At 43.1% G+C, this 23,282-nt stretch overlaps 1 protein-coding gene across 8 annotated transcripts in view; it reads left to right on the plus strand.

Moving 5' to 3' along the window:
• LOC123244207 (myomegalin-like) overlaps positions 1–23,282 on the plus strand; it is a 254,997-nt gene that overhangs the window by 212,286 nt on the left and 19,429 nt on the right. For all 8 annotated transcript variants that reach the window (XM_044672538.1, XM_044672537.1, XM_044672539.1 and 5 more), the window contains 8 exons: positions 628–780; positions 3,156–3,350; positions 7,201–7,461; positions 10,516–10,647; positions 11,905–12,024; positions 13,795–13,984; positions 15,580–15,704; positions 19,275–19,511. In XM_044672538.1, coding sequence (XP_044528473.1) covers positions 628–780; positions 3,156–3,350; positions 7,201–7,461; positions 10,516–10,647; positions 11,905–12,024; positions 13,795–13,984; positions 15,580–15,704; positions 19,275–19,511 — 1,413 coding nt within the window. The remainder of the gene's footprint in view (positions 1–627; positions 781–3,155; positions 3,351–7,200; positions 7,462–10,515; positions 10,648–11,904; positions 12,025–13,794; positions 13,985–15,579; positions 15,705–19,274; positions 19,512–23,282) is intronic.

The following is a 23,282-nucleotide window of genomic DNA, read 5'->3' on the forward strand; positions in this document are numbered from 1 at the left end:
CTCTGTTCACAAAGTTCACCTCAAAATCCTGCTACCATCTTTTAAATGCATACTATGACTCACCAGGGTGGTAGTAAGGTAGTGGAGTTGGTTGCTGTTGAGAGGCAGTAGTGTGTCTGGATCGTTGTAAATTAATTATCATAACTGGTAGCAACAACACAGAATATCATACCATGCTCATATGGCAGAGGCATGGCATGGCCTCACCCTCATATCAAAAACTAGCAATTACATTGATCCTTTCATCATTATACTCTCCTTAAGTAGTGAATTTCCATCTCACCTGTGTGGGTGCAACCTTGCTATTAATAGTTCCCAAACAATTTGCTCCCCAGGTATGTTTTATCACCCAAAGCTTTCAACAGCCTCTCTCACTGCTTTTTGGAATGACCATCACTAAGGGCTCTTGGCCTGAGATTATCATTTCACATGGGACAGCTTCTCCATTGAAGCATCTCCCTTCCAAATATAGGTTCTACTTCCAAGTCCGTGGATATGAATCTATCAGATTGGTTTGCTCTGTTCACTATGAGTGAAACTCCGGCCCTGGTATTTCCTGGGAAAACAGTCAAAATTGCACTGCTCTGTATAACATGAAAACTTCTCTTTCACTCATGGGTTTTGTAGACTCCATCCATCATTCGGGTAAAAGTGCAGCTCCTTCATCTAACCCATCCTCTACCACTACATCCCATGGGGCTAAGAAGGAATCCAGCAGCATCCCCGCAACCATGCCATCTTCTCAGAAACCCCCCAAGGAGGCCAGCCAGGCACATACAGGTATGCACCGGTCCATACAGGTATAGGACAGCAGCCACCTAAAGGGGCAAGCAGGACATCAAAAAATCGATCCTTGCCCCAGTTGTACCTGTTCGAATTTGCCTTTCTCCCTCTTGTTGGATGGTTAAGGGTTCACATGGGTTAAATCTTTTTATGGAAAATTCCAAGGGATAGCCATAATTCTATGGCTGTATTGGAATGTTGAGTTAATTTTACAGAAAATGAAGGACATTTATTTGTTTAGATTTTGAGGTCTTATTGTTACACTGAGACTTCTCTGTTAATGGCATTTTTTATAGCATTTATTTTGACCTCCCTATTTCTTTTTTGGGTTATAGTGGTGATATGTGCCTCATTGTTAAATTGTTTTCTTTAGATAGGTATTCACACACACACACACACACCCCCTTACCCTCCATCTTAGAATCAGTACTGTATATTGGCTCCAAGAGGATAAGGGCTAGGCAAGGGGGGTTAAGTAACTTGCTCAGGGTCACACAACTAGGAAGCATCTGAGGCCAGATTTGAACCCTGGACCCTCCTATCTCTAGGCCTGGCTCTCAATCCACTGAGCCACCCAGCTGCCCCCTATCTCACTTATATTTTTCATGAGGACCCTGAGCCCCAGAGAGTTGAAAACAGCTACTTTATTCATTATTTGAATTTGATGTTCTTGGTTACTAGACCACTGAAACTTGAACTTACATCATTGATCTAAACATTTAGAAAGTTCTTAGTTCAACCAGAGACCTATAGATAGTGGGGGAAAGAGGAAACTTTGGTTTCACCTCTTAGCTTTTCTCATCCTTAGCTTTGTAGTTTCCATTCATTCTGGGAAGCTGATGTGTTGGCCTGAAAAAGAAGAGTGTTCTTAGAGACAGATCTGAGTTCAAGTCTTCACTCTGACACTAGTTATGTGATCTTGGTCAGATTACCTACCTTTTGTGTATCTTAATTTTCTCCCATGTAAAATGAAGATGATAAATCTTGGAAAGAAAGCACTTTGTAAACGTTAAAGTACTATGTAAATTTGAGTTATTTTTCACATTCCTATTTCCATAATGGGATTTGACTTTTGCAGTTCCCCAAGAATTTAGTCAGTTTACTTCCTACCCCACCCTGCAAGTCTGTCTGTCTTTCATTTGAAAAGGAAAAAAAGTTTCCCTTTAGGCAAGAGGACTGCAGTGGCTGTGTCTGTAGGAGATTATTACTCCTACAGGAGTAACAGGAAGCCCAGAACTTCATTACTCTTAAGCAGCAGGGTACTGGACTTCTTTCAGGTCAGATCAATTAAATCAAATATTAATGGGACAGCTAGATAGCACAGTGTATAGAGTGTCAGGCCTGGAGTTTGGAGGACCTGGGTTCAAATCTGGCCTCAGATGCTTCCTAGCTTTATGACCCTGGGCAAGTCACTTAATCCCCATTGCCTAGCCCTTGCTGTTCTTCTGTCTTAAAATTGATATCAAGTCAGAAAAGAAGGGCTTTAGAATGTATAGATATATTAAACCCCCTTACTGTGTTCAAGGAACTCTTCAGTGCTATGGGACCTGTAAAGATAAAACAGGAAAAATTAGGACACCAAGACTTCAATCTTAGTACTTGAATATTTCCTTATTGAATGTTTGGTAAGAGTAGTACTGGCATTTTGGATGACATAAAAATGGCGTATCGCAGGGTTTAGGGACACGGGACTTTGAGGATCATAGCATGTACAGATGGAAAGGACCATAGAGATTCCCTATCTTGTTCAAACCGCCTCATCCTACAGCTAAGGGAATTGAGAACCCCATCCAAACGACTTGCTTGGGTTGCCATTGGTAGTAAATAACAGCTTTGGGATGCATATACATTCACCTCCTCTGACTCCAAATCCATCCCTTTTTCCATTCACTACCTTTTCAACTTGGGATTTATTTAGCAAGCACTCTCCTGTGAACAGATCCTGGAGTGCTGCCTCCCTGCTTCAGATAGATGTTAGGGAAGGATCGTCTTGCTTTTATCAAGCCAGACCCTTGATTTCATGGTAACCCAGGCTACATGTCAAAAGGAAGTTCTGTGGGGGAAGAAGAGGAAAGCCAGGAAAGTGATGGGCTTCCCAGGAGGTGAGAAGTCACTTTTTGCCTTTTCAGAAAATGCCATGCCTTATTCTACAGTTGTCTGGAAGTGGTCATCCTCTCTCTCTCTCTCTCTCTCTCTCTCTCTCTCTCTCTCTCTCTACTCTTTCCTCTTTCTCTCTCTCTTCTTTCTCTCCTCTTTCTCTCCCTCTCTTCCTTTCTATTTCCCTCTGTCTGTCTCCATTTGTTCTCATACTCTCCCTCTAATGGTTTTCCTCCCTTTCTCTCCATCTCTGTTTTATCTTTGTTTGTTTCCAGGCCTTTATTTTAACTCCATGCCCAAGCCGGTTGGCCTTCGCCAGCCTCCACTTTCCTCGGCCCCCTCCATCTTTCTGCCTTTTGGCCCCCCTCACCCTTCTGCCCCTCCCCTCCTTGGCTGCTGTGGGACATCGGTGTTCTCCTTGGCAGAGGCTCAACAGGAGTTGCAGATGCTACAGAAGCAGTTGGGAGAAAGTGAGAGACTCCCAGTGGATTTGTCTCCTCTCTGTGGCATGTGGCTCTGCATGGCTTTCAGTGAACCTTGTGGCTTTAAAAAAAAAAGATACATTTGCAGACTTTGAAGCAGAAAAGCAGAAGCTTGCTGGGGGCGACTCTGCTTGCTTGGTACATTGAGAAATTCATTCAACTGCAGTTGGCTGAATGTGCGTGTGTGCGTGTGCATTGTACGCAAAGGGTATTCCTGAGGCATTAGGCACGGTCTGTTGACCAGAGTTGTATATAAACTGAAGTCCAACAAGGAATCGAATGCAACAGGGAAGACTTTGCTTCCTTCTGACTTGGTTTGGGCTGTGGAATCTTCAGATGAGACTCTGGGGATGACGGGGAGAAGCAGGCTACTTACGGCCCCTTCAGGGTTATACCAACCTCCCTAACTGCAAAATGCCTATTAGCAGTGTAGTCTTATCTTGAGAATGGCAGGGAGACAAACTAAGAAGCAGAGGGCAACTCTTCTTTTCCCCCACCATAGAAGCTGATAATGATTGGTCTGGTCTGATCTCCTACCGACCAGGTGAATGACAGATCTTCAGAGGCCAGAAGAATGGGGTGTGGGATTTGTGGGGTGAAATACTATATATTGTACCTTCTAGAATGGTTCCCCCCCCCCCACCTTTTCTTAAAATAAACTCTTCTATCTTGGAATCAATACTGTGTATTGGTTCCAAGATGGAAAGGCTTAAGGGCGAGGCAGTGAGGGCTCAGTGGGTTGTGCAGGGTCACACAGCTAAGAAGTGTTTTGAGACCAGAGTCAGACTCAGGACCTCTTGCCTCTAAGCCTAGCTCTCAATCTACTGAGTCATCTAGTTTTCCCCCTAGGATAGTTCCTTTATTTCACAGGGTTCTATATACACACTCCCTAGATCTCTGGCTACTTATCTTTCAGGAGATGTCTTTGGTATCTGCATTGAATTAATTCTCTTTGAGAGGTCTATTTTATGGGACCATCTATAGCCAAAACAATTTTTAAAACAAACAAAACAACCCTCTTTACCCCATGGGCAGAGCCATGAATGTTTCTGACTCTGGGAGCATTTTCTCTAGGAAGAAACTAAATGGACTTGAAAATACTACCTGTGACAAACCCAGGGGGTGGGGTCGGAGTGATGGGGCTACAAGTTACTGAGTGAAAGACCCAGTCAGTGTCAGAGAAACCTTTTCCCCAGCATCCACAGCCTAGGCTCCAAATGAGTGATCATGAAAAGGCGAATGGGCCAGCCTGGATGTGTGTAGAATCAGCCACACTTGGATTTTATCCCCTGCTGTTTTTCAAGTTTGTTCTCAGGATGAGGCTACATAGCTAACTCTCTACAATAGCCCATTTTGGGCAGTTGGTAGACAACTAATAAAAGCTCAGTGGAACATGAAGGACTCAAGTAACCCAAGCTAGCCAGCATAGCCTGGTAGTTTGAAACCCAGCTGAGCAAAGACATTTTTCCCAGAAGAGACAGAGATTATGAAATTTCTTTCCAAGAAAATAATGAAGTATAGGAGAAGCATTCCTCTGCCACACCTGGAAGTACAATTCCACCCAGGGTATGAAATTTGAATGAGGCAATTTCTACAGCCCCCTTCCAGAGATGCTATGTAATTTCCCCTCTTTCTTAAGACTAGAGAAAGGTGCCAAATACAGGTGTGGAAGCAGAGGATCTAGAAGTGAGAATTGCTAGAAAACCATCTCTTCTCATACCCAAATTGAATAGACTCTCCCAACTTTCATAGAATCATATAATCTTGGAACTGGAAGGGTCAGAGTTATCTGGTCCTTTCATCTCCACTCTTTTCTTCCTTCTCCAGTTCTTTTTCACTCCTGGTTAGCTTGGCCTGATCCAAATGAAAAGATGAAAAATGAAAAGGGGACACCCTGACACAGCCCTGTAAGGAAGGAAGCCTGAAGAGGAGGTAGACATTCCTACCTTGGGCTAAACAGGAAGAATGTTTGGCACCTACTCTTTGAACCACTTGTTTTCTAGTCTCTTTGGGCTGGAGCAGTGGTTCCCAAACTTTTTTGGCCTACTACCCCCTTTCCAGAAAAAATATTACTTAGCCCCCGGAAATTAATTTTTTTTTTATTTAATAGCAACCAATAGGAAAGATAAATGCACTTGTGGCTATCACCGCCTCTCTGGATCGCTGCAGCACCCACCAGGGGGTGGTAGCGCCCACTTTGGGAATCACTGGGCTAGAGCATTAGTACCAGATTGCCACAGAAGCAGACATAATGAACTCTCATTTTGCCTTTGGGTGCATTGTCCTGTAAGAATGACTGTTGCTCAGTGTGGCTCTTTCTCCTCTCCAGAAATCATATATGCTTAACATTGTGGTTTGCATGGCAGCTTCTCTGATCATTGAAGACTTGATGTGCAGTGTTCACAGAGACTCATCTGTTTGGGTGTCAATAAGTCCTTAAGGCACATGAATGTTTGTATGTGCTCGGAGCTTTCTGGCAAGGGACGGGTGGGATACATGTACATAACAAGTGCTCTTACTAATATATTCAGATGTTTCCATGATTGTGGTTGAAAAGTCTGTTCACTGCCTTTAATTTTGATCTTTGCCTTATCCCCTTCTACCCTCCTATTCCCAGAGACCCTAAAGAACACTGATTGGGTATTCTTTAAATCATGGAAAAGAAGGAACTGTAAAAGTGGGATGGAATGGTTATTGAGGACCAAAAGGGAAGCTCGCTGAGCCCTCTAAGGATCCTGAGTGGGCTGAGGGCAGAAACAATGGCATCCGTCTTAAATTCCCAGGCAGAGTAACAAATGGTTTATGGCAAGAGGGGAATGCTCTTACTGATACATTCAGACTTTCCATGACTATGGCATTGGGATAAATGGTGATTGAGGATCAAAAGGAAAGTTCATTGAACCCTCTGAGAACAGTAAGTGCTTAAATGTTTGTGGCCTTGATGGCTGCCTGGAAGGAAGCAGAGTCACCTGAATGTTCCCTGAGGTCCAGCCTCCCCAGCTTGGCTTTTCTGCCAAGGGAGATGTCACACAGGACAATGGGAAGGGCCACATCAGAGGACACTTAGAGGTCCTCTAGTCCAACTTCCCACCCAATGTAAGAAGTCCCTGAAGCTTGAATTCTTTATATCAGAGCTGAATGATGTCTGCTTTAATAGTGGCTCATTATGTTCCTTGTGAAACACGTGGCTCCGCTCACTGCTCACCTGGAGCCTCTGGGTAGAAATGAGCCCATATTTAGAGGCTGAGTAAGAGCCCATACTTGGAAGTGAAGAACAGCCCAGTAGCTTCATTCTCCAGGTTACACTTTATGTCCTCTGCCTTCTCCCACAGCCAGAGCAGGACTTTGAAAAATTAGCCAGATGGCTACTGTGCCAGGCTCTGCCCTCTCGTCCCAGGGTTCATGAATGAATTCGGAAGTCCTAGGACTTTCATACTAAGCCCACTGGAACACATCCCAAATCTCAAGCTTTCAAGAGCATGGAGCATGGGAGCCCTCTCCCCACCTTCTCACTACCTCAGACTCCGGCAATTCTTGTCCCTGATGTAAAAGCTACAACTGTCAGCAGCACTCTAGCCAAAGTCATTTCTTAATTCTCTGCTGTGGAATGGGGTGGAGTGTGGGGAGGGGGGGAATGAATCTCCTACCTGACTGATCTTTGGTATACATGTCACCTGGTGCAGAGGTCACTGAATCCTTGAATATCCCACTTTGGTCTCCATTCATTTCCTATAGCAATATCCAACCATCTTCCTACTGACCTCCCCTCTGGCCCCATCTTTCCCCTTTTCTTTGCCTTGTTTTATTTTATTTTTATAAATGTATTTTTTCTGTTCAGATATCAGTCCTCCCACTCCTGCCATGACAGCCCCATTGTCTGGCAACCTTGCTGAAGTCGGTTCTCCCCACTGCCTGCACACCCCTCACCGTACTTCCCAGCCTCATCCTCTGGGGATCTCTGCAGAACTCTGCAGGTCAGCAGACTCGGGACTCGTCAGCAACAGTGGCCTTTGGGAAACAATTAGACCTCAGAAGGGCAGTGCTTTGGGAGACCTGTCCTCAAACTCCTCAGTGTGCCAACCTCAATCCAAACTGACAGGTAACTCATGTTCGAAAGCTCACAATTGCCAAATGGGAATGGTGAATTAAGAGGGAAGAGCCTTTTCTCTCCTTTGTCAAAGGTTCCTTTTTCAGGAGAGTTGGGGGAGGGGGAAGAGATTTAGAAATACCACTTGAGATCCAAGCCTAGAGATGGGGACATCCTAGGTTCAAATCTGGTCTCAGACACTTCCCAACTATGTGAACCCTGGGTTACAGGGAGGCTGAGTGAGAGCCCGTATTTAGACGTGAAGAACAACTCAGCAACATCATTCTCATCCCCCCACTCTTCTGCCTTGGAACCAATACACAGTATTGATTCTAAGATGGAAGGTGAGAGTTTAAGCAGTGATTCCCAAAGTGGGCGCCACCGCCCCCTGGTGGGTGCTGCAGTGATCCAGAGGAGCAGTGATGGCTCATTTATCTTTCCTATTAATTGCTATTAAAATAAAAAAAATTAATTCCAGGGGGGCACTAAGTAATATTTTTTTCTGGAAAGAGGGCGGTAGGCCAAAAAAGTTTGGGAACCACTGGGTTTAAGAAAGAAAAAAAGAAAGAAATACGGAGCTCTCAGGATCATTTAATGAGCATTCACTCCCTCCTTTCCAGTGTGCTCTGGGAAAGGAAGGATCAGCCATCCAGAGAGAATGGCAGTGTCCTTTTCTAAGAGCACTGCCATTTTAAGCCTTCTCTTGAATTATTTAATGGCAGGATTTGTTCTGTGTTACAAGGCAAGAGTTAGCAGACGTGCTAACTCTTTTTGTTTTTTTTTGTTTTTTACAAGTGGACTCAGGCTTTCCTTAGTACCCGAGATCCCACGATGCAGGGTAGCCTCCTCTTTTGCCTACAGAAGCCAAGCTTAACTTGTTCAATCCAAGTTCTGTTCACAGAATCTTAGAACTTTGTAGTTAAACCTCCAAAGTATAGATTGTCTTGACAAAATCCTGCCAAGTAGTTACCTCTAGCCTCTGACTGAAGGAAGGTCTTCAGCGAAAAGTTAATTCATTACTTCCCCCAATCAGCCAATTCAATTTCAGGTCAACTATTGGGTCATCGGAGCCTTATATATTGTGTCCAATTCTGCCTCCCTGTAACTCTTACTTAATTTTGCCATCCAGAGTCAAACAGAATAAGCCTAATTCCTTTTTTTTCTATGATAGTACTTCCCATATTTGAAGACAGTGACCATCCCTTTGTGCCCTCCCCATTGCCCTCTTCTCCAGGCTAAATATCCTTAATCCCTTCAGCTGATGCTCTTAGGGCATAGTTTTTTAAGTCTTTTCACCATGCTGGCTGCCCTCCTCTGGGCATGATTGTGGAACACAAAATTCCAGATCTGGCTTGACCAGGGCAGTTCATCATCAAGCCACCACCTTCCTCATTCTCAACACAGAGCAACTTCCCCCTACCCCCACAACACCTTTTTAGCTAAAATAAGCTTTTAGCTACTCTCCCCATCCAGTTTATTTTCTTCACGACCATTATGCCTTCATCTGAAGGAATTGCCAAAGGTTTCCCATAGTTTATACAGATTACTATAATGTTAGGATAGAGAAAGCTGTTAAAGATCTATAAGTTCCAAAGCATCAATGACAGCCTTTTGAGCTATTGAGTCACACATACTGCCTTCCTTTGAGCTGGTGGTCAACTAAAAAACCCCAAGGCCCTTTCTCTCACTGAAACTGTTTTCTAGTTCTGATAGCTTCCTCTTCCTTGTGTGTATTGTTAATTTTTTGTAACACAAGTGTAAGACTTTACAGCTGTCCTTACTAAGTTGTCTTTTATTGGCTTTAGTTCATTAACATCTTGAGCTTTTTTAAATGTTTATTAATTTTTTCCAGTTTGAGAAATGCTTCTTTAATGAATATCCTACTTATATCTCTATATTTTAACTATTTTTTGTGTTTCCCTATTTCATTTCATCAAGACATCATCTCTTTTCTAGGAAATGCCAAGGCAATAAAAATTTTATAGGTAATACATATATATACTAAAACATTTATACATATAGTAGTAGTTAATAAACATTTGTTTAGTTGAATTTATGGAGCAAAATTAACAGGACACATGCTTTGGTTTTAAAATAAGAATGCTTCATTTTCAATACAATAACTGATTCATATAATTCTTTAGGGTTTAAAAAACTTTACATGATTTATCTTACTTGATTTGAGATTTTTAAATTTTTTTTAACTCTTACCTTGCATCTTAGAAAATCAATACTGTGAACTGGTTTCAAGGCAGAAGAGCAGTGAGGGATAGGCAATGGAGGTTAAGTGACTTGCTTAGGGTCACCCACCAAAGAAGTATCTGAGGGCAGATTTGAATCCAGGACCTCCTACCTCTAGGGTTGGCTCCCAATTCACTGAGCCATCTACCTGCCCCCATCTCAAGACTTTTGTTAGCTAGAGTCGTCCCCTTTTCCCATCTTCCCTTTAACAGAAGCTAACTCTACCAGTTGCTAAATTTTCAGTGTGAGCCTTTATGCATCTTGGAAATCAGTACATGCTATAATTTATCTGGGAAATTTGGACCCATCTGCATATTTGGTAAACATGTCATCTAGATTTTCATTCAAATTAACTGGAAAAATTCAATTTACACTGTGAATGTTATAAAAATGTCAGGCAGTTACATGTTCCCATCTTTGCTCTCAAACAGGAAACTTTGCCTAGAAACCAGAAAATGAATTAAATCGTTTCTCTAAGCTTCTGATGGGCCCCAGGGCCCTTTTTTTTTTTTATTTATTTTTTTTATTTGCTATATTCCTGCCCCGTGTCTAATTGTCTCCTTCTTCCATAGATCTAGATCTCTAGTGATAATTCAACTTGGTTGTCTGAGGCTCTGGAGGAGATGGGATCAGGGAGAATGAAATTGTAGCAGGGGGGTGATAGAGGTATTAGAAACTACCTGAGCCTAACTAACACTTAGCACAGTTCCTGGCATATATATAGTCTGGACTTAATCATTGTGTGTTGAGTGACTTGACTAATAGTAGCCAGACTGTGCCTCCATTTCCCTTCCTGTTTCTCTTCCCTGTTGGGATACCTTTCAGGGGCTGATTTGCTGGAGGAACATCTCAGTGAGATCCGGAACTTGCGCCAGCGCCTCGAGGAATCCATCTGCATCAATGACCGCCTTCGAGAGCAGCTGGAGGACAGGATCTCCTCTGCCACAAGGGCCAATGGTAAGAAAAATCCAGATCAGCCCGGTTCCATTCAAATTCTGAGTCTCATAGTATGGGGTTCTCAGCTTGATCTCTGAAGGTGTGGGGAGGAAGGCTCAGGGCTTGTCTCTGTAGCACTTATTCCCATAATAATCTTTCACATCTGTGTAATGACTTGACAGTATTCCCATGACACACAACCATAGAATCAATCATAAGGCTGGAAGGAATGGAGAAGTCCTCTTTTTCAGTCCCCTTACTTAATAGGTGAAGAAAGTTGGCACTCCAAAAGGTTAGGTGAATTTTATAAGGTCATATCCCATAAGGGAGAGACCCAAGACTGAAACCCAAGTCTCCATGACTTGTAATTGATTATCTCATGTCCATCGTCTTCACAACAACCTTATGAAGAAGACAGGATGGGTATTATTATTCCTCTTATACAAATGAGGGAACTGAGGTTTGGAGGGAGTCAGCATCAGAGTTCAGGTTTTTGGACTCCTGGGTGGATTTTCTGTTTCCTTTGTATTATTACTATTACTATTATTATTATTATTATCATCTCATTCTCCTTAATGAAGTTAGCTTGGCTGGGCAGTACAAATGTGTCTAAGGTGATTCCACCCTCCCCTATTCCTCCTCTGTCTAATGACTAGGTCATTATGTGCCATGTCCCTGCCATAATCTGTCTTTCTATGACACACCTGGTTACTGTCCCAATCACTTGGATTCAAGGAGTGAGCTTGGTCAGACATCGAAGGTGCCAAAGTCATCCACTGCATCCCGGCCATCACCAGTCATCCTGACTTTTGTCTTGCCAGTGGACTTTGATGACTGAAAGACAGTGAGACTGATGACTTTGTGCCACTTTGTCTTACTTAAATCAAACTCAAAAACAACTCAAGACATCCCCTATGATGTCTTTGGTCTTCTTAAAAAAAAAATGAAGGCTGAACAATAATATTAGCCCTTTCACTACCCTAGTCATGCTTTTCTGGAGATGTTCCAGGTGACTAGTCCAGAGGACCCAGGCTCAAATCTGGCCTCAAATACTTCCTAGATATTTGACCTTGTGCAAATCACTTAACCCAACTGCCTACCCCTGCCCTTCTGTCTTAGGGTTGCTTCTAAGACAGAAGGGAAGATTTTTTTTTTTTTAAATGAAGATGGAACTTTTGCTAGAGTGGAGTAGAACCACTGGGACCAGGAATGAAGGGGTCCTGGATGCTGGGGAGCTATAATTCATCTAAACTGTCTGTTACTTCGTTCCTCTAACAGGCTCCTCCTCCAGCCTTTATGTGCCAGGTCTGGAGTCCATGCCTCAGCTGTGCAACGAGAACAGAATCCTCCGGGAAGAAAACCAAAACCTGCAGGCTCAGCTGAGCCACCTCTCCAAAGGTAGGAGAGCGAGATCCCAGGCCCCAGCCTTCTCCATCCCTGGACCAGATTCTTTTTTTTTTTTTTTTAAACCCATACCTTCCGTCTCGGAGTCAATACTGTGTATTGGCTCCAAGGCAGAAGAGTGGTAAGGATAGGCAATGGGGGCCAAGTGACTTGCCCAGGGTCACACAGCTGGGAACTGTCTGAGGCCAGATTTGAACCTAGGACCTCCTGTGTCTAGGCCTGGCTCTCAATCCACTGAGCTACCCAGCTGCCCCCCCGCCCCCCCCGGGGCCAGATTCTGATGCTGCTTCCATGGGTCCAGGCTGCTCAGAATTCTCACAAGGATTCTGGGCTGCTTCCACAAGAGAAGGTCCAGGAGAGGATACACGGGTCAGCATTTCAGGTGCCACACAGCGGTCAAGCTGCATCCTAGCTGGACCCTGGGCCCTCTAGGGAAAGGCAGTGTGTCATGATACAAAGAACAACCAGACTTAGCAACAAAAGGTTTCAAGTCCTGACTTTGTGATTTCCTACATATATGGCCATAGTCAAATTTTTTTACTTCTCTAAGCTTAAGATTTTTATTTTCATCTACAAAATTAAGAGCATTAAAATGAATACTTGTCCTACTCAGAGTTGTTGTGAATATCAAATATCTAATAATAGGGTCCTGGGCTCAAATCTGACCTCAAATACTTCTAGCTACATGACTCTGGACAAGTCACTTAACCCTCATTGCTTAGCCTTTACTGCTCTTCTGCCTTGGAATCTCTCTCTCTCTCTCTCTCTCTCTCTCTCTCTATATATATATATATATATATATGACTGATCCTAAGATGGAAAGTAAGGGTTTTTTTTTAATTTAATAATAGGTCACATTTACATAGTACTTTAAAGTTTGCAAAAACATTTTAACTTATTGTTATTTTATTGAAAAAAATTTTAATAATTCCTTTTAACTCTTACCTTCTGTCTTAATATCGGTTCTAAAACCGAAAAGTGGTAAGGACTAGGCAATTGGGGTTAAATGACTTGCCCAGGGTCACACAGAAAGGAAATGTATAAAGCCAGATTTGAACCGAGATCCTCCTGTCTCTAGCTACTAGCCTTTTCATCGTGTCTTCTCAGACTTATTGTCTAGAAAATTTTCTTGGAGAAAACAAGCACATCTTTCTAGTGCCCAGACACTAAGCTGAGTGCCCAGGTGCTCCTTCGTTTTTTATTAGGGGAAGTCAGAGTCACACCAGTACTGTTAGAACTGTCTCATTGCCCTCTGGTGGAGTCTGGTGCTGCCCAGTCCTTATGTCCATCTTCCCCTTATCTCAGTTGACCGAAGACAGGCATCCCTTCTCCATCGTGGGGTGAGGGGTGCAGGGCCCCCACAATCTGGAAAAAATCTGTGTCAATTTGGGGCTTTTGCATTCTTTTCACAAACTGAACTTTTTCCTCATTTTAACTTTAAATAAGAAATTGGGCATATTTACGGTATTAAAAGATAAAATCTGTTGCTATTACACAATGCTCTACCTATATTTTCTGCATTTCTAGTTCCTAAACTTTTTCTGTATTACCTGCTTGCCTTCTCGTGTTATCAGTGGCTTCCACAAAGCTCCCAGAACATTCTCATTTAATTTCTGTGATATATGGAAATAGCGACGGAGAGAGGATCCCTGTGTATGGTGGCAGGGCTCCCTTCTTCCTCCCTGTGGTTGGGGACTTTCCAGGGGATCCAGGCATCTCAGGGTTAGAAACACTTTTCCTTCCTCCACTTTGCTGCCCCATCAGAGCATTCTAGGGAGCTGGAGCGTCTGAGGGAGGCTCTGCTGGCCTCCCGAACCCAACTTCAAGAGCTCAAGCTGGAGCTGGACAGACAGAAGGCAGAACGGCGACAGACGGCCGAGGACTTGAAGGAGAAGCAGCAGGAGATCCTCCAGTTCCGGGAGGAGCGACTCTCCCTTCAGGAGAAGAACAGCAGGTGAGAGAGAAGAGGCAGTGGGGCTTTCTGTATCATCTCTTCTGGAAGTAAGATGGGCTAGACAGAAAGCTGGTGATCCCTTTAGGAGACCCGGCTTCCTTCCCTGGTTCTGTTCTTGATTCCACATGAAACCTGACATCAGGAGTGTATTGGAACCCCTCTGGACCAACTCAGGGAACTAGTCCTTTTTTGGTGTGTTTTTTTAACTTTTAATTTTATTTTTTTTAACTTTTTAAAATAAAAATATAATATAACATATAATAAAATATATATGTTTAATTTTTTAAGCCCTTACCTTCCATCATAGAATCAATAGTATTGGTTCCAAGGCAGAAAGACAGTAAGGGCTAGGCAATAGGGGTTAAGTGACTTGCCTAGAGTCACATAGCTAGGAAGTGTGTGTTTGAGGCCAGATTTGAACCCAAGATCTTTCATCTCTGGGTCTGCCTCTCAATCCACTAAGTCACCTAACTATCTATTGTTTTTTAAACCTGAGACAGAAAAAGCAGCAAGGGCTAGGCAATCAGGGTTAAGTGAGTTGCCCAAGGTCACGCCACCAGGAAATGTCTGAGGATAGATTTGAATCTAGGTCCCAGAGATCTGATGGTTAAATTTTCAGTATGAGGCTTCATACCTCAAACCTCAGAAATCAGCAAATGATGCAAATCAAGGCTTGATTAATTGTTTTGACTTACAAAAGTGATGGAGAAAATGTTATTAATGTGGGTTAGGCTTAAAAGTCTGTTGGGTACTCTTTTTTCAGTCAGTTGTTAAACATTTACCATCTTACTCCTGCCCTAAATGCATGAGAGACTCTCAAGAAACCCCCTTTTCTTTGAAATGATGGTGTAGTGAGGCTCCATTACTCCATTAATAATAGTAATAGCTAGCATTTGTATAAGGTTTGCAAAATGCTTTACATAAGTTGTCATATTTAATCCTCATATTAATTATCTTTACAAAGACAGTTAGGGTGGCACATTAGAGAGAACACTGGACTTGGAATTCAAAAGACCCGAGTTCAGATCCTGCCTCAGACATTTCTTAGCTATGTGTCACATAACCCTTGTTTGCCTCAGTTTCCTCACCTGTAAAATGGGGATTATATAGCATCTACCTCCCCGGGTTGTTATGAGGATCAAATGAGATCATAATTGTACTGCTCTTGGCCCATTGCCTGGCACATAGTAAGTACTATATAAATGTTAGTTATTATATGTCTCATTTAATCCTCACTATCCTGGGAAATAAGCTACAAACGAAACTGAGATTTTGTGGTTAAGTTATTTGTCCAGGATCACACAGTGAGTGCCTAAGGCAAGATTTGAACTCGTCACATCCAGCCTCTATCTATCGTCAGACTCTTCTCCCCAATAGATGTAGTTCTATTGAGAGCCCATTAATGTCCTGAGGGGTGTACAGTGCATCTTTCTTCCTGGGATACAGAAAGCCCTCCTGTTAGCTGCTCTTGTCCCCTTACAGCAGTCCTGGACCAACCTAAGGGGTTTGCCTCTAGAGAGCATCACTAGGTCGGAATTGTGGTACCCTGATGTGGGATCCTGCGTGTTCAAGCCTCCTTCCTTTTCTCCTGATAGGCTGCAGCACAAAATGATCCTCCTCCAGCAGCAGTGCGAGGAGAACCAGCGGCTCTTCCAGTCTCTCCAGTCTGAGCTGCAAGTCTATGAAACGCTGTATGGGAGCTCCAAGCAGGTGCTGAAGGGTAAGCGCCTTCCCCCCACTGCCTCCCGCCCCAGCTGAGACATGAAGCCTTTCTTCTGGGGTTTGGCAGGGAGGAGCGGACGAGAGGAGGAGGAGGGACATTTTCAGACACACATCCCAGGGATGGGCTGTGTATGGTATCACTGGGGTCTTGTTGAAGCAGCCTTGATGGTGAGCCATATATTTGTACAAATAAACCTTACCCATTCAGGTTACGTGAGACAAAGCTCAGCGGGCATTACTGAAAAGCCCTAAAGAATACTCATCCTTTCTGAGTTCTAATCTAGCCTCAGACACTTACTAGCTGTGTGACCCTGGGCAAGTCACTTAACTCTATTTGACTCAGTTTCTTCATCTGTAAAAATGAGCTAGAGAAGGAAATGGCAAACCATTCCAGCATCTTTGCCAAGGAAACCCCAACTGTGGTCATGAAAAGTCAGACAATATTGAAAAGTCCAAGTTATAGACTTTTATATGTAAAAGAAATCCAGTCGTATATGCCTTCAAGTACACAAATACTTCTGGATTCCTGGTTTTACTTTTTCTTTTTGTTCCATTTTTTCAGTTGCGTCCAACTCTTCTTGATTCCTTTTCAGGTTTTCTGGGCAATGAAACTGGAATGGTTTACCATTCCTTCTCCAGGTCATTTTTATAGATGAGGAAACTGAGGTTAACAGGGTTAAGTGACTTGCCCAGGGTCACATACTATATATCTGAGACTGGATTTGAATTCAGGTCTTTCAGCTATTCCTGACTCCTAACCTGGCACTCTATTCATGGCACCACTTAGCTCCACAGTTAATAGGTTTCAAATACTTATCATACATAGTTCCAAGCCAGTAGCCCAAACTCTGCAGCTTATCTTTCTTACAAACACACAGTAGTTTGGTCTAGATCCCAGGAAAGCTGGAGGAATTTTTATCTGCCACACAGATAATATAATAATTCTTTCTTTCTTTTTTTTAAACCCTTATCTTCTGTCTTAGAATCAATTCTATGTATTGGTTCCAAGGCAGAAGAGCAGTAAGGGCTAGGCAATGGAGGTTAAACGACTTGCCCAGAGTCACCCAGCTAGGGAAGCTTAAGTGTCTGAGGACAGACTTGAACCCAGAACCTACCATCTTTAGGTCTGGCCCTCAATCCACTGAGCTACCTAGCTTCCCACTTCTTTCTTTTAGGAAAAAAAACCAACCAAACCAAAACAACAACCCTTCATCTTCTGGCTTAGTATCAGTTTTAAGACAGAAGAGTGGTAAGGGCTAGGAAATCAAGGTTCAGTGACTTGCCCAGGGTCACACAGCTAGGAAGTATCTGAGGTCAGATTTGAATCCAAGTCCTTCCAAATCCAGACCCAGTACTCTATCCACTGTGTCACCCTCAACAATATAATACTTCAATATTACAGAAGAATGTGTTCTTTGTAGAGGGAGAGGACTTCCTAAACATGGACTCATTGACTCTAGACAAATTAAATCTCTATCACTTTCAACAAGACAAAATCAGAAAAGGACAAATTAAAGTCTTATATGTAGGTTCAAAAAAAAAAATCAATCATTTAAGAATAAGGTAAGGGTAGACTTAACCTTGAGAGAAGTTCACATGAAAAAGGTGTAGGGGGGGTTGGTTGAAACAGTATTAAGAGGGGTCAACATTGTGTGTGACTTTATTACGGGGTTCTGGGACAGTTAAGTAGCACAGTGGATACAGCACCAGGCCTGGAGTTGGAAGGACCTGGGTTCAAATCTGACCTTAAATACTTCCTAGGTGTGTGACCTTGGGCAAGTCACTTAAGCCCAGTTGTGGTGCTCTTGACACTCTTTGTCTTAGAATTGATGCCAAACCAGAAGATCTGAAAAAGTAAAGAAAAGGTTTAGACTTTGTCTTCTTGATATTAAAGGATAGAATTAGGAGCAATGGAGGGAAACTGAAGGAGGCAGCTTTGATGTAGGAGAAAACTTCCTAACTGAGCTCTCCAAAGGCAAAATGGGTTGCCTAGAAGGAGGAGGAGGGGGTTTCCTCCCCCTGGATTCCATCAAGCAGAGGTTACCTGGCCACTTGATGCATGAATGATGTGAAAGGGGACTTTTACTCAGGTGTGGGTTATCCAAGTCCCTTCCAATTCAATACATCTCATACAGCAATGAAAAATGTAGTGGGAGAGATGGACCAGATTATGGAAGGACTTCAAATCTAGTCTTGGGGGAAGTAAGGGAACTTCTGGAAGGTTCTTGATAAGGGAAGGGACATTTAACAAATATTGATTGATTCAATTCAGCAAACATGTATTGACAGCACATTACTATGTGCTGAACTAGACCTTGGGGATTCAACTAGGAAAAATGGCCCTGCCCTGAAGGATTCACTTGCAGCCTAGGAGAAGGAGAAGATGTCTACAAATCAGCTGTGTTACAAATTAGAATCTAAGTGTATGGGAGAACGTCAAGCAGAGAGGGATGAAAGAATGGGGAGGAAGAGACCAGATGTAGCTGGGGGAATAAGGGAAAGCTTCCCAGAACAGGATTTCAGGACACCAAGAAGTGGAAGCAGTCCATCCAGGGAAGGGGAGGGATGCCTCTCCCAATGTATGGAGCTAGAAGAGGTATGTGATCATAGCCAGAAGGGAAAGTTCAAATCGACAGGAATAAAAACAGCGCCCAGGAGGCAGTGTGAAATAAGGTGGCACTGGCTGGTAAAGTCAGATTGTGGAGGACTTTGAATGCTCAGAAAAGGAGCTTTGCTTTCTGTCCTGTAAGCAAATGGAGAACCACTAAACATTTTTGAACAAGGATGTGAAATGATCAAACCTGCCCAAAGGGGATGCACATTAAGAATAATGGTTTTGGTTCAAACCCGGCCTCAGCCACTTCCCAGCTGTGTGACCCTGGGCAAGTCACTTGACCCCCAATGCCCACCCTTACCACTCTTCCACCTATGAGACAATATACCGAAGTACAAGGGTTAAAAAAAAAAAGTAAAAAAAAAAAAAGAATAATGGTTTTGAGATCATCTCTCATTTATCCTGTATATGCCACTTATATAGTTTACTCCTCCATTTGTTTGCAAACCTCATGAGAATAAGGACTGTTGATTTGTCTTTCTTTGCATCCTCAGCACCTAGCTTGATACCTATCCCCAGAGTAGATGCTTAATAAATGCTGATTGACTTTTAGGAATATTAACCTGGTCGGCGTATCCAAGGTTATATTGAAGGAGGGAGAGAACGGAGGCAGGAGTAACACTGTGGTAATGTGGGAAGAGGATGATGAGCTCCTGGTCAAAAGCAGCAACAGGAGCAATTCAGAAGAAGGGGGAGAAGTGAGACATCTACAAGAAAGAATGAATAGTATTTAGTGGTAGCTTTCATAGGAGAAGGGAAGGAGAGGAATGATGGCTATAAAGGTGATGCCAAAATTTCAAGAGAGACTAGTGCCAAATTGCAGAGGTGGCAAAGTAGGAAAGAGGGGGAGCCAGTCTGGAAGAATGGAGGAAGGGGGAAGAGTTCTGTCACGAGGGAGTGACTCACATGAAGTTCCCAGATCAATGCCATCAAAATTGTCCCTCGATTTTTCAGCTTACAGCTGGGATATCTATCGCCAAGGGCCTCTGAGCAGTGACTTGAGCACCCTTGTGGCAGAGGTTCGAGCCCTTCGAAGTCAACTAGAATACAGCATCCAAGTGAATAATTCCTTGAGGCAACAGCTGGAGCAGCAGCTGGATGGCAGTCCTGGGAAGACCATCCTCAGTCCTTCCTGTGTGACCCAGGGTTTCCCAGCCATGAACCCTGGGAATAAGTGGCAATTCTTCCAAGGTAGGGAAAAAAAATCTCCCATAGATATGGGAAGGGGGAGTTGGGGATAGAGTGGAGTGGTTTTCAAAGAGAGGGTGGAGACTTTCTGTGGTAGAGACTTCCAAATTAAGCCCTAATGACTATAGAATGGCATCATCACCATCCACATGGAAGGAGTCTCTCCTCATTTTCTGGACTGTAGGATGGCGATAATGGGTATAATAATAAGCCCCTCTCTCCTAGAGTTGTTGAAAAGGTCAAATGAGAAAATAATTGTAAAGTGCTTACAGTGCCTGGCACATAGTAATATGTAATATCATTATTTTTAAAACCTTACTTTCTGTCTTAGAACCGACATTGTGTATTGGTCCCAGAGTCAAAAGGATGACAAGGGATGGGCAATGGACACAAAGTGATTTGCCCAAGATCACACAGCTAGGGAAGTGTCTGAGGCCAGATTTGGACCCAGGACCTCCCTTCTCCTGACCTGGCTCTCAAACCACAGAGCCACCTAGCTGCCCTTATAATATTATTACAATATGATTATTTGATACGCAAGACAATACTGTTAAGAGATAGGTAGGCCAGTGTTGTTTCAGAGACTTGGACAATGGATTATATTGTCCCTCAAGTCTCAACATTGTGTATTCATTCCACATAATTCACATTCAAGAAAAGCTACAAGAATTTAACTACTTAATTGAAACTCTAGATGTTTAGATACATATATTTTTTAAACCTTAACATCCATCTTAGAACCAGTACTCTGTATTCATTCCAAGGTAGAAGTGTGATAAGAGCTAGGCAGTGAGAGTTAAACGACTTGCCCAGGATCACAGTTAGAAAGTGTCTGACTACAGATTTGAACTCAGGACCTCCTGTCTCCAGCTCTCTATGCACTGTGCCCCCTAGATATTTAGATTTTGCAGCATGCTTTTGACCTTTAGGGTCCACCAAACAAAAGCCATTTGGGAATTAGGATTCTTGAGGTTGCATTGTGGAGGGAGAATTCTCAAGATATGGGAACCTTTAGTTATCTGAGCTTCCTCTAAAAAGGGTCTTTACTCCCACTTGAACCATTCTATGCCCACTGAGCCTTGCGATATTCTATGAGTTTCTTCCTTGGAGAAGGTCCAGGAACAGGAAACTTAAAACATTAAAGCATTGCATACTTAGGCCGTTGAATTGCCATTTTATCTCCATCTCAACTGAAATCTCTGAGCAACTCCCTCAAGGTCATATCTTTTGGCCAACTAGGGTGTAGTTTAGCCTCATTCTCCTGGCTGTGGGCACCTTTGCTGAGAAGAGGATGAATGTAGAAATTCTTTTTATCTCCAACTGAGGAATCCATGAAATCCTAGATTCTTTAGTTCACGAGGTTGTTGCTAAGGCTGAATATGACCATCTCAGGGTCACTGTTCAGTAACCCAAGCCCAGGGAAAGAAATGCAAACAGAAGGGGACAGGGCCTGGGGTCCAGAATTGGATTTGCCTATGCATATCAGAGATGCCATGTCAGAGAAGATGCCATCTATTCTTGCCCCCACTAGAAGTCCAAAAGAGGAGTTCCCAAATGCTCAACAAATAGGGAGAGAGAGAGAGAGAGAGAGAGAGAGAGAGAGAGAGAGAGAGAGAGAACACCAGAGGGTGAAGTCACTCCTTTTAGAGACACCATTCCTGGCTCTGTGGGTCATCTTTTTTGATGCAGCCCCTCTTCTCCTAATGCCTTCGTGAGGACCAAAAGATTATTTTGAAATCCTTCAGCAATGAGCATATGTATCATTGAAAAGTGACCCTAGGAGCTCAGCTCAGCTTCACATATGCTCCAATGGGATTTCTTTACCCAGAACAGCCCATGCTTGAGGTCCTGACCATCCTCATTACACCTGTGTCTCCTGCCTGGAGAAGGACATGCTGACTAATAAGTCCTAGAATTGCAGTTGCATGGAGGTCACAAGCTCAGCCTTATTCTCGTAAGGGAAAGGTTCCTTTCCACCTTCTCTAATGGTGAATTTCTAATATTTCATTCTAACTTTTCCTAGGTCACATTCCTCATTTTCTATTATTTTGCCATGCTTGCCAACTGTCTTTCCAGGAATGTGAAGATCCCACCTCTCAGAAGATCTGTTTCCTGATTTCTCCTTGATTGTGTTTTTTCACTTGGGAAGACATAAGAGTTGTCATGTTTGATTCTGCCCTCTCCGCTACTGTGCACTCATTCCCTTTTTTCTTGTCTGCTAGGAAGTAGCCTGGTTGTTTCTGCTTCAACTCACATATCACAGAGTGCCTTTGTAGGAGGTTAGACTTTGCACCATGTCAAGACCAGCAAATAGTTCCCTCTTCCCTTTGTTATATATACACTCCAAAGACACTTGTAGAATTCCATGCTCTCTCTCCAACAGATCTTCATCAGTCTCCCATTTCCTATCCATCAAGGAGACTCTTTCTCCCCATTTTTCTACACACACACACACACACACACACACACACACACACACACACACACACATCTACCTGTCCATCCATCCATCCATCCATCCATCCATCCATCCATCCATCCATCTATCCATCTATCTATCCATCCATCTCTCTATTTATCTGTCTGTCTTCTTATCTATCTGTCTATCTACCTCTTTCTCTACCTGTGTCTATTGTTACGGGCGGTATGTTAAAGCCTGATAAAGAGATGGCCCAAGTTCCTTAGATGGTAGAGGATATCCAACTGAGTAAGGATGGGAAACCTGGGTGAACACCAAGGATTGACAGTGAACACCAGACCCACCAATATCTACTGCTCAGCTGAACATGGATCCCACCTACAGTGCCCAAGCCTAAATAACTAAGTGAGAACCTGTGAGCTAACTCACACAGCTTCTCTGGCAACTTGGATTAGGGTTGGGTTAATGGATAGATGTTTATAGTGAGAATAATCATTAATGATGTTGGATAACATGATGACTGTGGCTTAACTGAAATATTCCCCTTCCCTTTGCATGCAAGACTATCAAACTGCTCTTTAGAATAATAATAGTCTTCACCTAAATGAGTTCAAGGATTTAATTATAATAACTCAAGGGGCAGGATCAAGGATGAGGAAGATGGTGTTGGGGATGGCTATACTAGATGACAGGTGTTAATATTGGATAATCAGTTGTTAATCAAGTTGGCAGCTGGCTGGAGAGGTCCTTTCTCCCTCTTGGCCGCCCTGGTCAGGCCCAGCCATGGCCTTGACCAGGTGGAGCAGGGCTTGATGAAGCTCTTCTCGATAACTAGATGTTTGATGTCTGCCTCTCAGCTTTATTCAGCAATAGATGACTTGATAATCAGGGCAACAGGATACAGGTACTAGAGTAGGTCTATAGGCCTAACCACCCACCACCCGGGTCCCTGTTCTCAAGAGCGAGACCCTGAAAGCATCAGCTCCTAAGCTTTTATAGTGGCGGTAGCAACTGTCTTTTGCCCCTTGGCTCATGGCATCTGGGTAAATTCCAATTTCTATAACTGTCAGTTGTCACTCATGTTGATCTCCATTTTCTTCTCAGAGGTTGCTATTGCACTATCTATGTATCTATATCTGTCTGTGTATCAGTTTGCTTGTCTGTCTGATGGTCTGTCTGTCTATTTACCTGTCTGCTTAACTGTATCTATATATTTTTGTTTCTTCCTTTCTTTGTTTCTTTGTTTTTCTCTTTCCTTCTTTCTCTCTCTTTCTCTTCCTTCCTTCCTTCCTTCCTTTCTTTCTTCCTTTTTTTCTTCCTTCCTTCCTTCCTTTCTTTTCTTCCTTCCTTCCTTC

The sequence above is a fragment of the Gracilinanus agilis genome, chromosome 4, assembly GCF_016433145.1.
Source record: "Gracilinanus agilis isolate LMUSP501 chromosome 4, AgileGrace, whole genome shotgun sequence".
Classification (NCBI taxonomy): domain Eukaryota; kingdom Metazoa; phylum Chordata; class Mammalia; order Didelphimorphia; family Didelphidae; genus Gracilinanus; species Gracilinanus agilis.